The sequence below is a fragment of the Hyalella azteca genome, unplaced genomic scaffold (genome assembly GCF_000764305.2).
Source record: "Hyalella azteca isolate HAZT.00-mixed unplaced genomic scaffold, Hazt_2.0.2 contig11239, whole genome shotgun sequence".
Lineage (NCBI taxonomy): Eukaryota > Metazoa > Arthropoda > Malacostraca > Amphipoda > Hyalellidae > Hyalella > Hyalella azteca.
The window spans coordinates 26,475-42,739 of NW_025941242.1; the positions used below are offsets into that span (position 1 = coordinate 26,475).

At 38.4% G+C, this 16,265-nt stretch overlaps 1 protein-coding gene across 1 annotated transcript; it reads left to right on the forward strand.

Moving 5' to 3' along the window:
- The first annotated feature begins 1,039 nt into the window (after positions 1-1,039).
- Positions 1,040-13,211, forward strand: LOC108667452 (uncharacterized transmembrane protein DDB_G0289901). Its single transcript, XM_047882750.1, has 7 exons — positions 1,040-1,556; positions 2,987-3,073; positions 4,007-4,843; positions 5,084-6,054; positions 6,302-7,105; positions 12,499-12,858; positions 13,201-13,211. The coding sequence occupies exons 1-7, from the start codon at positions 1,516-1,518 to the stop codon at positions 13,209-13,211; spliced, it is 3,111 nt and encodes a 1,036-aa protein (XP_047738706.1). The 5' UTR covers positions 1,040-1,515.
- The last annotated feature ends 3,054 nt before the right edge of the window (positions 13,212-16,265 follow it).

Here is a 16,265-nt window from a genome sequence, read left to right on the forward strand (position 1 = left end):
AATGAAATGTCGTCGATCAAATTCTTGCTCTGAACTCATCACACGAGATCTGTGCCTAGTCCTGCAAGATTTACGCAGAAGCCGACAAATTTGCACCCATTCGGGATAATGAAACGCGTTTATGTGCTTTGAAATGCGACAGTAGCGCCACCGTTTTTATACGTCGGATGCCCCTCCGTTTGATTACTACAAATGCGATCATTCGCTATTGGAGAATTTGTTACCACAAGACGGTAATTCTATAGAATATTATTTTGTTCCAAGGACCTGGGCCTATACTTTCAAAAAAAGTTAAGAAATCGTAAGTTCGTCATCCTATCATTGACGGCCTTTCAAGCAAAATCCACCAAAGACAGGAAAATAGAGCGTAAGTACTTACGCTCACTTAGCGAATTTTGAAAGTATATGGCCTGGTAACGGCATATGCCTGCAGTAAAGGAAAGGTCAATCCTTCGTTAACCCTTGTACATGAAACCCGTGGCTGCCTGGAAACGAGAGCTATACGACAACAGACGAATGTTTGATCAAGTTTATATAATCAAATCGAATTTAATGAAATTTAATAGAATTAACGACTATACTGGATTAGTTTTTTAACGGAATTTTGCTCTTCTATACTCTCACTCATTACTCGAAAATTTTCGGTTTCCCGTAAATATTTAAACACAAAACTCAAACGCAAAGATTCCAATATTCGTTCTAAACTTCGAACAAGAATATTCACTGCGAAATCTTTAGATGAGAAAATCAAATATTTTTTTACTCATCACACGAGATTCATTAATTTTTCTTTGAAAAAAACAGGTGCCAGTAAGAGAGTGGAGTTTATTTTTTGAATGGAAACGGATATTTGGCTTGGCTGATATGTATGATATTCTGTCAATGAGTTTTGCAATTTATTTGTTTTGTGGCTTTTAGTTCATGACCTATAGCACCATGATAAGGCCATCTAATATATCATTATACCAACTAGAATATTAAGGGAATTGAATAGTTATATATGTGAGTCTCAGAATTGTAAAGTTGGCAATACTTTTAATCTTGTGTTCTTCTTTCAAGATTTAATTTTATTTTTTATTGGTTGTGTCAATTTTCACTGTGATTGCTATTATATCAACGTCCGAAAAAGATGACCTGTATTTGGATCGCCTTTACCGTAACGGCAGTTCGCTTTGTCCTCTCTACGTCTTGAAACTTGCGTTGATATTATGCGTAACCTTACATGATAAATATTTAGCATAGTATTACTAGATTTCTGATAAATTGCCGCCAAGATTCGAAAAAGGAACTTTATTTTCTGGTTGAAAAGGAATGTTATTTTCCTATTGAAAAAGGAACGCTTTTTCTTGTATCTCACAAAATTCGGAGCTAGCCACACTGATTGGTTTTGTGCAGTCGTTGGAAAATAGGTTTTGAAACTGCGCATGCAGCTTGGTTTTGTACAACTGCTGGAAATTCAGAATTGTAACTGTCAGCGCAAATTATTCTCGTCCATCTGCCAAAAAATTGCCGACAATGCTCCAGTTTCTGAAGCACAGCGTCTTCCCAATTGAAGAGTAAGTAAAACTGAGCATAATGTTCGTTTTGACAATTTTCCCTCAAATAAGATGAGTTTAATGATTTTTTGCGAAGTAATTGTAGTGAAATTATATGAAACTTATGTTGAAGTAGATTGATGTGCTTTAATTCACATTCAAATAACCTCCTCCTTGATTAAACGTAACAAAAACTTTCGCAACATCTTGTTAAATTTTGATTCAGCCACGGACTAGAACACCGAATTGCAAATTATTCACATAAAACTGGAAGGCGTGAATGAATACATGTTGAATTATTCGAGAAATCGTTCTAAGCATCAAAACTCGAGAAAATGCAGTTATTGTATTTTCTACAAAAATTTCTATTTTAGTGCTGAATTTTCCGACGGAGAGCAATCAAAGAAATCTTTTCCTGAGTTCCACAAATTCAAAAAAGTTACTAAAGATTGTCTTGTCACCGGAATATATATATTAGAATTTCGTTTTATACGATGTGTTCAGATGGTAGAATCATAATGAACCATTAATTTTTACTAATATCATGTCTTACTTTTTCTCTAACAAATTCAGTCACATGGTTACCAATAGAATTTAATCTAAAAAACTTGAATTTCGACTATAAAAGTTGGAAAGTCGTTCATTCATCTATAACCGTTTAAAGAGGTGTTCTGAAAATAGGCTTGTGGAAGTTTCACCCAATCACGTGAATATCGCTATATCGCAACTCACCATCTCGCCACTCACCCTTTCGATTTCATTGCCATTGCTTACTGAATTTTACTTCATCGAGGATAAATAAATAAATGAGTGAAAACCTTATGAAGCATCGTGGCTATTACTGAAAGCGCCGTTGCTGCACCCAGCCAATTTTAATTGTTCTGAATTTATTAAATAAACCTTTGAATCGAAACTCGACCGTGTAAATCCTTACACATTCACATAAACTGGAAGGCGTGAATGAATACGTGTTGAATCATTCGAGAAATCGTTCTAAGCATCAAAACTCGAGAAAATGCATTTATTATATTTTCTACAAAGTTTTATATTTTGGTGCTGAATTTTCCGACGAAAACAATCAAAGAAATCTACCACTCACTCCCTTCCGCCACTCACTTCCTTCCGCTACTCATTCCCTTTCACCACTCACTCCCTTCCGCTACTCACTCCCTTTCACCACTCACTCCCTTTCGCCACTACCTCCCTTTCGCCACTACCTCCTTTTCGCCACTCACTCGCTTTCGCCAGTCACTCCCTTTCGCCACTCACTCCTTTTCGACACTCACTCCCTTTCGCCACTCACTCCCTTTCGCCACTCACTCCCTTTGCCACTCACTCTCTTTCACCACTCACTTCCTTTCGTCACTCACTCAATTTCGTCACTGGCTCTCTTGCCACTTTTTTAATTTTTCCTAAATTTCGTAAAATTTTTATAATAAAAAATTCCTCAGGGCGGTGGTGAAAATCCCGCTGTTCACCGGCGCTCACGACCCGCGCGCTTTTGCTACGTCATGGAGGGACTCCTGCCGCAAGAAAACGTCCGTAGTCGTGAGAAATTATCCCGTTCAATAGTCATAAGAAATAACGTAGAAATGATTCACTGATCCAACGATTCTGGCAAGGCAGTCAAGTATGGTTAAAAAAAAAAATAGAAGAAAAAAGTTCTTTGTTAGAGTTCAAAAGCAATTTTGGATACACACTTGGTTAGCAAAGGCTTTAAATGAATGGAAATTTTCATAGTTTTTAATAATTCTGAGCTCTTTTAGTTGGATTGCAGAATCAAAATTTCAATTCATATAAAATATTGCAGCAAGAAAATAGGCTGAGTTTGTATATGAGATGTGACTTAAATTTCTTCAACATTTAGATTATTGGTTTGTTTGAATCCCGATTGAATAGGAATTCAAAATAAAAGGAAACTAGAAGAAAATCAACTATGAATCTATTGGAAATGCTTCTCAGCTAATTTTCTTTGAGAATATTATGAATATCTCGAAATTTTCTTATTTTTATTTTTGGTTTTTTAAGTAGTCGCTGATATAGGTAATTAGTAAATTAAAAGAAGAAATTTATTATTTATGTACTCCGTTAAATGGGTTTATTGAACTATAGTATCAAAATTCTTTCATATATGCTGAATACACTTATCTTTATTATATCGATCTTAAATTTTATAAAAAATTAAATTTCATTAGTTCAATTTTCCAAGACCTTGAAGGTACTTCATCCCAAAGTGTAAAATATTGCAGTAACTTCATAAGTACGGGTTAACTTACAGCAAAATTATTATTAGCATCTGTAAATAGCGTTAAAAATTGATCAAAGTTTCAAATTAAAAACCTCTATTGTTTAAATTTTTCGATGTAATCGCTGTTTCTGACTGACGTCAAAAGAAATCACACACAATAAATATCCAAACTATGTAATTTACAATAAGAGCCATTTGCCAAGCTATACAAAATTTTCCATAGGATACCAGAAGCCAGAATCCTGATGAAGCGAGTTACTCGAGCCAAATTCTTCATACGTCTGCCGTATCAGCACTACTCAGGCTATCGGCTGTTTGCGTCCCGAGAATGCCTTGCTGCTACGTACTACTGCTTGGCTGCCATCAACAATATTGGAAACTTGCCACCAAATCAGGATGATGCAGTTGCCATCAGTAACTGGCTGCAAAAACAAGAGGACTTCATTGAAACCTCTAATTTGTCATACTTCGAAGAGCTCGAGTATTTATTGGCGATTGTTTTCGAATTGTTCGTACAAGAACGATACTCGACAGGATTGAAAGACGACTTCTTGCAAATAATGATGATTTTGCGCCACTTTTCAAAATCCCTGTATAAAAAGTCAATGTACTGCCACGTGGAAAACCATAGCTATTTTTATGAAAATTGTATGAAAATGTCTCTTATCTCACACGCCATTTGTTACTTCATGGAACTCTATCTGACAAAATTCAACTTTTCTGATGAACAAACCGCTCCTCACCTTTTCAGTATTGCAACTATAACGAGATGCGTGCTCGAGATTATCAATAAAGTGAAAGATGCACACGAAACAATCAGCGAGTTCGTCAAAAAGAACATACCACATGAATCTGAGATTGGTGACGTAAATTGGTGCATTTATATATGGGATGCCATTCGACGACTCGGTGGAAGAGATCTCGAAATTCCGTCCAACGAAAGACATAAAAAATGCTCGTGTTGCTCATGGCTTTGCAATGACCCCGCTCAAATGTGTATCACAAACTGTTGCGGCTTCGTTTGCAAGGACTGCATCTCAGCTATTGTGGAAAATAATTTGTAAGTAAATTTTTGTATAATCTGACTATCATTATTGACTTGAAAATCTGGAGCGGAAATATCTGATGAATTTTAACTTCATTTGCATTTCTTGGTTTTCTAATTTAAAATGCCCAATTTTACTCTGCAGGTCGATCTTTGAAATTATGCACTTTTTGATTCCACGCCAAGTTTTAATTTATTTTCAATTTACTATCAACAATGCCGTATTCATTAACTCCAACCGTAAAAACTTTGTAGGTCGTGCATCAAATGCAGGAATAATATCAAAGCCTGGACGTCAATTGAGGAAGTCATCGCCTTCTCACAAGCCGAAACGAAACATTCGAGACGACTCGACCGTCAAAACACATTCCAAAATGAGCAAGCGCAGAATGAACCTCTTGAGAACGTCGGTAACAACGAGAACCTCGACAGAACCACGGTATCGGATGAATCCCAAGACAGCCGTGATGATATAGCAACGGACAATCATGTGTACAGTGAAGATACCAGTCCTGGCTGCTCACCCTCTGAAAGTAGCCGAGAGGATAGTGACGATAACCGCTCTAAGAGAATGACCTACCTTGAAATATACTCTCAAGAGGTGACCACTAATCACTCAAGTGTTCATGCCCCCAGTGCCAACGCAAGTGATGCCACGAATAGCAATGGCATTAATGATAATCAGAACGTGCAATCGGGAAACAGTCGAAAGAAAACGGTTGGAAACAACTTGGAAGTTTTGGACAGAGGTAGTTCAAATAGAAATGCCATACATGCGAGATGCAAACCTGAGAAGAGCACCGTTGAAAGTGGTGGAGAAATGTCTGAGGGCAGCTGTGGAGAGAGTTCAATGGGTATCGCTGGGCACGGTGGTTCAATGGGTATCACTAGACACGGTGGTTCAATGGGTATCTCTAGACACGGCGGGCCAGTGAGAATAGCCGCCAGTCCTTTGGGTATCACTAGGCACGGTAGTCCAGTGGGGCCAGTGGCTATCGCTGGACGCAGTGGTTCAATGGGTATCGGTGGCCCGGTGGAGATCGCTAGACATAGCGGGCCAATGGGTATCGTTAGATATAGCGGGCCAATGGGTATCGCTAATCATAGCGGACCAATGGGTATCGCTGGACATAGCGGGCCAATGGGTATCGCTAGACATAGCGGGCCAATGGGTATCGCTAGACGTAGCGGGCCAATGGGTATCGCTAGACATAGCGGGCCAGTGGGTACCGCTAGGCATAACGGGCCAATGGGTATCGCTAGACATAGCGGGCCAATGGGTATTGCTAGACATAGCGGACCAATGGGTATCGCTAGACGTAGCGGGCCAATGGGTATCGCTAGACATAGCTGGCCAGTGGATACCGCTAGACATAACGGGCTAATGGGTATCGCTAGACATAGCGGACCAATGGGTATCGCTAGACATAGCGGACCAATGGGTATCGCTAGACACTCGACACGGTCCAGCGGGTATTGCTCGACATGGTCCAGCGGGAAATACTCGACGCGGTCCAGCGGGGACCGCTGTGGACGGACCAAACCGCTCTGAAATTATTGTTAAAGAAGGCTTGCAGAAAATTATCGGCGACTTTTCGGCTTTCGCTGACAACACGATGCTTAATTGTGCTGGAAACCGTCTTGAACGAATAACTGACTACAAGAGTGAGACCATCGGAAAATTTGTTCCTCAAAGTGCGGGCGATGGAGGCGGAGGCAGTGGCGAAAACCGACGTGGAGACATGACGGCTGGCAGCTCTGGAGGCATGACGGCTGGCAGCTCTGGAGGCATGACGGCTGGCAGCTCTGGAGGCATGATGGCTAGCAGCTCTGGAGGCATGATGGCTGGCAGCTCTGAAGGCATGATGGCTGGTAGTTCTGGAGGCATGATGGCTGGCAGCTCTGAAGGCATGATGGCTGGTAGTTCTGGAGGCATGATGGCTGGCAGCTCTGAAGGCATGATGGCTGGTAGTTCTGGAGGCATGATGGCTGGCAGCTCTGAAGGCATGATGGCTGGTAGTTCTGGAGGCATGATGGCTGGCAGCTCTGAAGGCATGATGGCTGGTAGTTCTGGAGGCATGATGGCTGGCAGCTCTGAAGGCATGATGGCTGGCAGCTCTGGAGGCATGATGGCTTCTTCGAGGCCTAATCTTAGGGTTGGTCGCTCGGCTTCAAGAAGCAGGCGGCATCAGGAGAAAATTAGAGCTTCATCAGAAATTAGAAAAAGAGTTCTACGAAAGATCAAGAAACCAAAGTCCGCGACTTACGGCGCCGGATGTAATATTTCAAAACGAAGGAAAAGAAATGTTTCTCCTCGCAATGCAATTTTCACAGTTCGAAACGATTCAAATTACGAAAGTCTAATTCCGGATAGTGGTCAAAATAAATCGGTTGTCTCTGGAGTTGAAAACTGTGCCTTGCGCAGTGGTGGTGACAAAGCTACTGTGCGGCGCAGAAAAGGCACAAAAAAATGCACTGTAGGAAGATGCCGAAGAAAGAAAAACAACTCTGTACGCAATGTCCGAATTTCGGAAGCCCCGGAACGCTGTTTAAGTGGTGCAGTAGATGAATGCGGTGATCCAAATGCCACGGATCGCAGAACCAAAACCACGGATTGTGATGAAAACCCGTCGACTGCTACTGAACAACAAGTTCAACTTTACTAGGAGACACGAATAGCTGCCGTGTGGCAAGTACAGTAAATAATGACTCGATGCAACGCAAAACGAAGCAATGAACGCCGTATCCTGTGCACTAAGAGGTGTAGTGTCGTACTCTGAATAGTTTATATAAAAGATCCCGTTAACATCACCCGACGACTGGGCTTTCCGAACTCCAATTAATTCAATGCCATGCGCCGTCATGTCATGAGCGGTGATCATATGGAGGCAGAAGGAAAATGTTGGTTACGCTGCAAAACGAAATACAAGAATCTCATGGTGGAAGAAAGACGTTCGATGACAAGTGAACTAATTTTGACACCGGCGCCACCATATCTAAACACCACTGATATGTCAGAACAGAAATGTACGAACATCTAAGAACGCCGCTTTACACTTACGAAAACGAAGCATTTAACACTTCTCGCCAAATCCCCGTCACACTTTGGAACGTCCCAGTCCCATGACGTTCTAGGGATCTGTGGAAACTACCAAGAGATTCATTCTTGAGTTAATTCGAAAAATTTGAAAAAGATCTTTCATGGCTTGACAAGTTACTACCTTTGTGACGCTTCTCCTCAATATGCATCATGATGGCAGTGATGCATGTTCTTTTGTTCGATATTTGACATGTTCTGCATCAAGCCACTTCTGAATTAAATAAGCGGTAAACTATATTCCGATTGACTCGACGAGTATTTCTAAGACTATCGACAAAAATCGTAGAATTGTCTCAGTTTGAATTAAGTTTTACTCTAAATTTAACCTCGCTTTCAGTTTTAATGAGCACCCAAATTTACCGTGGGTTCATCTAATTTTGAAGGTAGCTAGCTCATCGATCGAACTTCGATTCCTTTCTAAACTCTGATTTTTTGACATCTATGTTTTGATATTAGTATCTACAGTAAATTTGTGAAATTTTAATGAAGCTTCTTATCCGAGACCAAAAGTTTAAATGCGGATGCATTCAAACTAGACTAATTATATTAAAAAATACTCCATGCTTTAAAAGTGTAATGTTGCATCCTTGATATTCCTTATTTGAACTTAGCTGCCCGTATATTTTGGGAGCCTTGCCTCCCTTTTTAGTACCTACAGTTGAAGCAGATGAGCAATCAAAATTCTGCATTGGGAAGATTTTTTCGAATTCCCTATATTTTTCAGTATACAATTTTATCGTGCTGTTTATCGTTTGATTTCCACGATTGTCAAGGTATTACAAAAAATTTTTGATCATAAATTAATTGGAACGCATTTTTTAATTTATTGATAGAACGAATCATATAACTAGCTATTATAAGTTTATAGTTCTACAATAACTAGAAAAAAATATTAAGCTTTCGATTGCTCCTGACACGTCAATTTTCGCCGATCAATATTCGATTATCACCAAATCGTCGACTCTTTTCGACTCCTGAAGATGCTTAAATAGTAATTTTTAATGTCGCAGCAACGTATAAAATTATCTTTGTTGATGTTGAATGCTTGTTGTCGGTTTTACGTAATCGAAAATGAAGGTTAAAGCTCTTTTTCGTCAAATAATTTGTTGCTGTCAGCGAGTTAGCCCCAGATATTCTGTACCGCGCACGTCATCCGCAAAATAATCTGAAAGTTCATCTATTCTGGCTCCACTAATGACTTTTTTCCCTAATCTCTCGGCATTTTATCCCTTAAATCAGAAGCAGGCTAAATAATTAGCATTTTTTCGAGGGACAGAACTGGGTGAAAAATCGTGCAATTTCATGGCCCGAAATTTAAATATGTATTAATATGCATTCATAGCTTAAGCTTGTGTGGAGTGGGCCTTTAGCTTAAAATACCTGCTCTAACTGGAGTCGATCAATTTTTATCCGTAGACAAAAGGTAAATCTTTTTTTACTGGCGGTAATTCTCGTTATTCAAGAATTCACAAATTCCCCTAAATGGGGAATTTACTCCGATTTTGCAACGTTAGCGTTATGCGCTGCGTTAAGCATACAAGCCTGATATCAGGCAATATATATATCAAATTATAACAAATTATATCAATTTATAATAACATATCAAGTTATTTATAATAATTAAATCAAACTAAACAGATTTATGTTTGAAGAGAATACAACTTAACTATCTTCAGGGAAGAGAGACGAAACAAGAGGATTAGGCGGTGAATTTCGGTCAGCAGGTATGGTGGAAAATAGATAGACAGCACATAGACAAATAAATGAGTCGCATTGTCCAAAAATTGACGCATTATTGCCCATATAGTGGACAAATGGCTGCTACGCTCGTTCATTCTGGGTTTAGATTACCAACACCAGGCAAAAAACGCCCCGCTGTCTGGGCAAAAAATCCTTCAATTTTCTCATTGCAGCCTGCGCAGCTCGGAATGCTGCAGTCAGAGGTCGTCTGTCCATCATTGCAGAGGTCATCTGTCCATCATTACAGAGGTCGTCTGTCCATTACAGAGGTCATCTGTCCATCATTACAGAGGTCATCTGTCCATCATTACAGAGGTCGTCTGTCCATCATTACAGAGGTCGTCTGTCCATCATTACAGAGGTCGTCTGTCCATCATTACAGAGGTCATCTGTCCATCATTACAGAGGTCATCTGTCCATCATTACAGAGGTCATCTGTCCATCATTACAGAGGCCATCTGTCCATCATTATAGAGGCCATCTGTCCATCATTATAGAGGCCATCTGTCTATCATTACAGAGGCCATCTGTCCATCATTATAGAGGCCATCTGTCCATCATTACAGAGGCCATCTGTCTATCATTACAGTGGTCATCTGTCCATCATTACAGATGCCATCTGTCTATCATTACAGAGGTCATCTGTCCATCATTAAAGAGGCCATCTGTCCATCATTACAGAGGCCATCTGTCTATCATTACAGAGGCCATCTGTCCATCATTATAGAGGCCATCTGTCCATCATTACAGAGACCATCTGTCTATCATTACAGAGGTCATCTGTCCATTATTACAGAGGTCATCTGTCCATCATTATAGAGGCCATCTGTCCATCAAATCGATGGTCATCTGTCCATGATTTTATTGCGAAGGACATTAATTAGGATTAGATGTTCGGATGGTCTCAGTTGCATCGAGAACACACATTGTGGCTTTGGCCAGAAACCTATTAATGTAACATATAAGTTCATATTGAACTGGTTCATAATTATGTAGGTATGCTTTAAACTGCACCAATTGAACAAAAAATACAGTGAACACATTCATTTCATTCAATCATTCGTCGTCATGATCGCAAAATTTATTGCATAGTGGTTATATTTATTTCCTAATTTCCCATTCCCTGAAAAGTTTTAGAAGTCCTCTGATAAGGTGCGAAGCTTCCTTTATTTCGACATTTAGAGGCAATGCTCCCATCACCATTTTGGTAAAATATTTTTGGGAGCAATCGTGCCTCTATTAGAAAATTTTGCTACGACAACAAAATTTTACTTCAGAATATGTTTGGTAATAACTAATGCACATTGAAAAAACGTTTGAAAGCCTCTGGGCACCGGTAAAAAAATTTTAATAGACCATTCAATTCTCTATAATTTTTTTAGCGATACCTGCGCTAGAGCGGAGTTATTTCAGAATTTGATTGATATTATTTAAATTATTAATTTTCGAACGAAAAAATTCTAGACTTCCAGCTGAATGTTCTTTTATATCATTATTTTGGAGAATACTAGCTTGTTTGTTAGTACTATAAATAAGTTTTCAATCAATTTTTATGGAGATACAGTCAGAATAAATGGGAAAACAAGCTTCAAATTTTGAATGTTCTATAATTCGAAGACTATTCATGAAGAAAATTCGTTCAATAGATCATCTTCATTATTTTCGCCGTTCATTGGAATTTTGATGTGAAGTAATTAGAATTATTTCTGATTTTTCTATGTTATATTGAGCAATTTTAGGACAATGTTTAATTCATTGGTTACCTTAGCAAAATGCATTAACATATGTTTTGAAGAGTTGTTAAATATGCTGTTAAAAACGTTATTTATTATGCAAAGTGAGTTAGATATGCTGTTTAACTCACAATGAAGATACCTCACAAGGTAGACGTTCATAAATGAGAGGAAGAGAGCGGTAGCAAATCATATCTTTAATAGCCTTATCCTTACTATGCTTATCCTTAATACCCTTATCCATAATATCATTATCCTGTAATATCCTTAGCTCTAATATACTTATCCTCAATATCCTTATCCTTTATATCATTAATATGTATACAGGCAAGAAGGACGCACAATAGGATAAAAAGCTGTAAGTCGTGTAAAGGGAATTTTTTGCCATCTGTGTTTAATTCCAAGCAAGTTATTGCTTTTCGATTATGAAAAAGTCAAGAATCGGCCTATTTCTTCAGTGCCGACACTTCTATTCTATTCTATTCTATCAGCCGTGATGCTATAATGAATGCATGCGGATAAGCAGAGATTGGCATGATGGCGAGAGGGAAAGCAATCTTGCCTTACCTGCTCGGTGCATCGAGTCGGAAAATCTGCCTTACCGGAGAATTTGCTTGTATTTTTTTCGTCTGACGGAACATTTACCACCGTCATTTTAGTTATTGAAATCAGTTGGTGAAGCTTTAACGGGAATGCTAGGCTCCGTAGATTTTTTAAACGAACATCAAATATTAAATGCTACGCAATTCTCGCGAGCGTGAACACTACGCGGGATATATGGTGACTCGAACGCAATACTCAAAACACCCCAAGCATTAGATTTTCGCTGGGGGTCAAATTCATTAATAAGTTTTTACGCTTAAATGTGTCATATGTTACTCGTAGCGACTATATTTATGTGTGTATAAGGTCGTAGTCTCATGCCTCATGCTCATGCACTCATTATTTCAGGCAGAAATAGCAACGTGCGTGAAAAGTGAAATTTTTTTTGCTTCTTCGCGCTTTTTTTCTAAGCAGAGCACGTAAGCTGCGTGTGCAGCGTCAGGGCTGCATGCACTGGAATATCCTTCACCTTGATTATCCCATATTATATTTAGGCGTCAAGGCGTTCAAGGCGTCCAAGGCGTTCAAGGCGTCCAAGGTGTTCAAGGCGTCCAAGGCGCTCATGGCGTCCAAGGCGTTCAAGGCGTTCAAGGCGTCCAAGGCGTTCAATGCGTCCAAATCATTCAAGGCGTCCAAGGCGTCCAAGGCGTCCAAGGCGTTCAAGGCGTCCAAGGCGTTCAAGGCGTCCGAGGCGTTCAAGGCGTCCAAATCATTCAAGGCGTTCAAGGCGTTCAAGGCGTCCAAGGCGTCCAAGGCGACCAAGGCGTCCAAGGCGTCCAAGGCGTTCAAATTGTTCAAGGCGCAATACATTTCAGATGTCCATCCTTTGAAGCTCAGAACGCACGCCATTTCAGGCGCGCGCCTTAACTCTGTCTTAATCTGCGTAAATTGTTTAAGAGGAGTTCGTGAATCTCTGAGCAGCGTGATTCCGTTCTTTGGATTACGAAAAGAATTGTTTTGCTACTGGCTATACCTTTGAGCAAATGACTTAAAGCCAGTTTAAAATAGGATTTATTAGTAACTGGTTTATTCACCCTAAAGTTTACCAAACTAAATTTTTAAAAATATAATTTGTGTTATAAATTCTTCCGAACTTATATAAAAGTCGGAAAATTCTGTTAATATGTCAAAGTTAATATGAGAGTTCAAGGCATAGTGGGACGTAATAAATTGATTACGATTATAAATGACCACAGACGACCTATAAGAAATGTTACTTGGCAGACATATACTGTTATCATATATGGCCTTTAAACAGCACATCCACTTAATACAAACAAATTTCTAAATAAAAGTTCATACAGCATTGCTAAACACATTCACACAATATCTTGCTTGCAAAACATTAACTCGCGTAACGATGAGCTACAAAAAGCTCTATCATGAACAGTTTAGAATAATATCCTGATTTTATTTTGATTTATTGAGGTTGCAAAGAAAAATATTGCACGAAGCCAAGCCTTCGTGAACGCGACATGTTGTTCGCTCCTGTACATGTCGAGCTGACGGGCGGCTGCTAATGTCAGCTGTCCGGGAATCTGGAATAAGGAATCCCAGAATAAGAAATCCTGGAATGAGGAATGCTGGAATATTGAAGGATGGAATGAGGAATTCTGGATTATGGGAGGCTTAAATGAGGAATCCTGGAATCTTGAAGGATGGAATGAGGAATTCTGGAATAAGGAAGGCTGGAGTGAGGAATCCTCGAAAGAGGAATGCTGTAATAAGGAATATGCTGGAATAAGTATAATACTGGCATAAAAAAATATTTCTGGAACAAGGTATGCTTGAATGAGGAATGCTTAAATAATTTAGGAAGATTCTGTAAATATCCTAAAGTTAATATGAGAGTTCAGGGCATAGTGACACGTAATAAATTGATTATGACTATTAATAGACACAGACGACCTATAAGAAATGTTACTTGGCAGACATATACTGATATCACATATGGCCTTTAAACAGCACATCCACTTTAATAGAAGCAAATTTCTAAATAAAACTTCATACAACATTGTTAAACACATGTTGAATCACGCCATTTACTTGCTTGCGAAACACTTATACGCGTAACGATGGGCTACAAAAAGCTCATGAACAGTCTAGAATAATCATGAACAGTTTAGAATAATATCCTGATTTTATTTTGATTTATTCAGGTTACAAACAAAAATATTGCACGAAGTTAAGCTCCGCGTGAACGCGACATGTTGTTCGCTCCTGTAAATGTCGAGCTGACGGGCGGCTGCTAATGTCAGCTGTCCGGGAATCTGGAATAAGGAATCCTGGAATAAGAAATCCTGGAATGAGGAATCCTGAAATGAGGAATCCTGGAATATTGAAGGATGGAACGAGGATTTCTGGATTAAATTAAGGAGGCTGAAATGAAGAATGCTGGAAAAAGGAATGCTGGAGTGAGGAGTCATGGAATAAGGAATCCTGGAATCGGGAATCCTGGAATATTGAAGGATGGAATGAAAAATGCTGGATTAAGGCAGGTTGAAATGAGTAATGCTGAAATGATGAATCCTGGAATCTTGAAGAATGCAATGAGGAATGCTGGATTAAATTAAGGAGGCTGAAATGAAGAATGCTGGAAAAAAGAATGCTGGAGTGAGGAAACCTGGAAAGAGGAATGCTGTAATAAGTAATATGCTGGAATAAGTATAATACTGGCATAAAGAAAGAATTATGGAACAAGGAATGCTTGAATAATGTATTCCAGGATCAGGGAGTCAGAATAAGGAAAAGGAATGCTGTTATAAAATATTCTAGAATATGGAGTGATAGAATATAGAATCCTGCAATAAGGAATCCCAGAATAAGTAATCTGGGAATTAAAAGTTTATGTAGTAATCTGTTAACATAGAAGCAGTTAAGTGATGCCCATGGTAACCTACCTGTATTAACTGCTAAGACATTCAATGAAATTTTTTGCAAGATTCTAGAATTTGAATAACTCATTCATCTTTAAAAATCAATTATTGAGAACATCTTTGCATATTTCCGTAGTACAGAGTTTGGCAACTAGGCAAAGTTCGCGAATTTATAAAAATTTGCATAAACTGGAAAACTAGACCAATCCACGACTTCTTAATTAGACGTCGATTTTCTCGTAAAAATGTCAATTTGATTGACATGTCAATTTGAATTGATTGAAAAATGTCAATTTGATTGACATGTCAATTTGAATTGATTGAAAAATGTCAATTTGATTGACATTTGACTATATATAATAGGCTATAATAACATTTATATCACAAAAATTTTCAGGTAACGAGAAACTTGATGTCAAAGTCAATCAGATTTCTCGTCGATGTCATATAAAATGTCAATTCTCGGAAAATGTTCGAGAAACTTTTCAATGCAGGAAGAATTTCCCGATTTATTTAAGCCTAGAGTTTTATTTGCAATGAATAAATATGCCAGAAGCCTAGGTTCGCGGCTTAAGCTTTCGTGTAACTCATAATAATAATTTAATAATTACATATGAGAAGCACAGTCCATAAATTTAATGATGTTTTTATCACCTCTGCAATAACATGCATTAGTTATTGTTTTGTATTTCAAGTAACAGGCTTTTCACGAGAATATTTTTAAAAAGAGTGTGTCTTCGATTTCGTTAACCCTTTACTTGAAAAAAAATAAGCAAGAATTTTTTCTACTTTCTTATCGACCTGAAATGATTATCATTTTTATTTATTNATGTCAAAAAAGTAAATTACAAATTTTCCGTTTATGAAATATATTTTTATTCGTGCTTAACAAAGATATTCTTACGCATTATTTATTATAATATTAAATTCAAATTTAAAAACTATCAAGTCCCTGCCATGTGTTCCGTCTTGCTCATGAATATTGTATGTCATTTCAGAACAATCATTGCCTTAAATTAGAGCCCAAAATTTTGAATGTTTTGCAGCTTCTAATTGTTGTACGACGTTATAAAGTTAAAATGATTCCATAAAAGAACTAGCATAGATTTTCTCTAAAAAATTGATCTCCGTTCAATCCCTCGAAATTCTAGGAAGCTAGGCCACGCAACCACATTTCCTGTTCCTATTCATTTTAACTTTTAAGAGCGAGCGCAATTTATTTGCGACTNCTCAGATTCACCTTAACTTTTGAGAGCGAGCGCAATTTATTTGCGACTCTTAAAAGTTTTCTTTAATATCACTGCCCTTTTTCCTCATTGCATTGAAAATTCATCAGAAATTTCCTGTGTAAAATTTACTCATTTTATTTGCGGTAATTCAGCAAG

Coding starts and splice junctions, on each gene's coding strand:
- LOC108667452 (XM_047882750.1), top strand. CDS start 1,516: ATGCTCCAGTTTCTGAAGCACAGCGTCTTCCCAATTGAAGA. Junction 4,844..5,083: donor GCTATTGTGGAAAATAATTT/GTAAGTAAATTT, acceptor AAAACTTTGTAG/GTCGTGCATCAAATGCAGGA. Junction 6,055..6,301: donor TAGACATAGCGGGCCAGTGG/GTACCGCTAGGC, acceptor ACGGTCCAGCGG/GTATTGCTCGACATGGTCCA.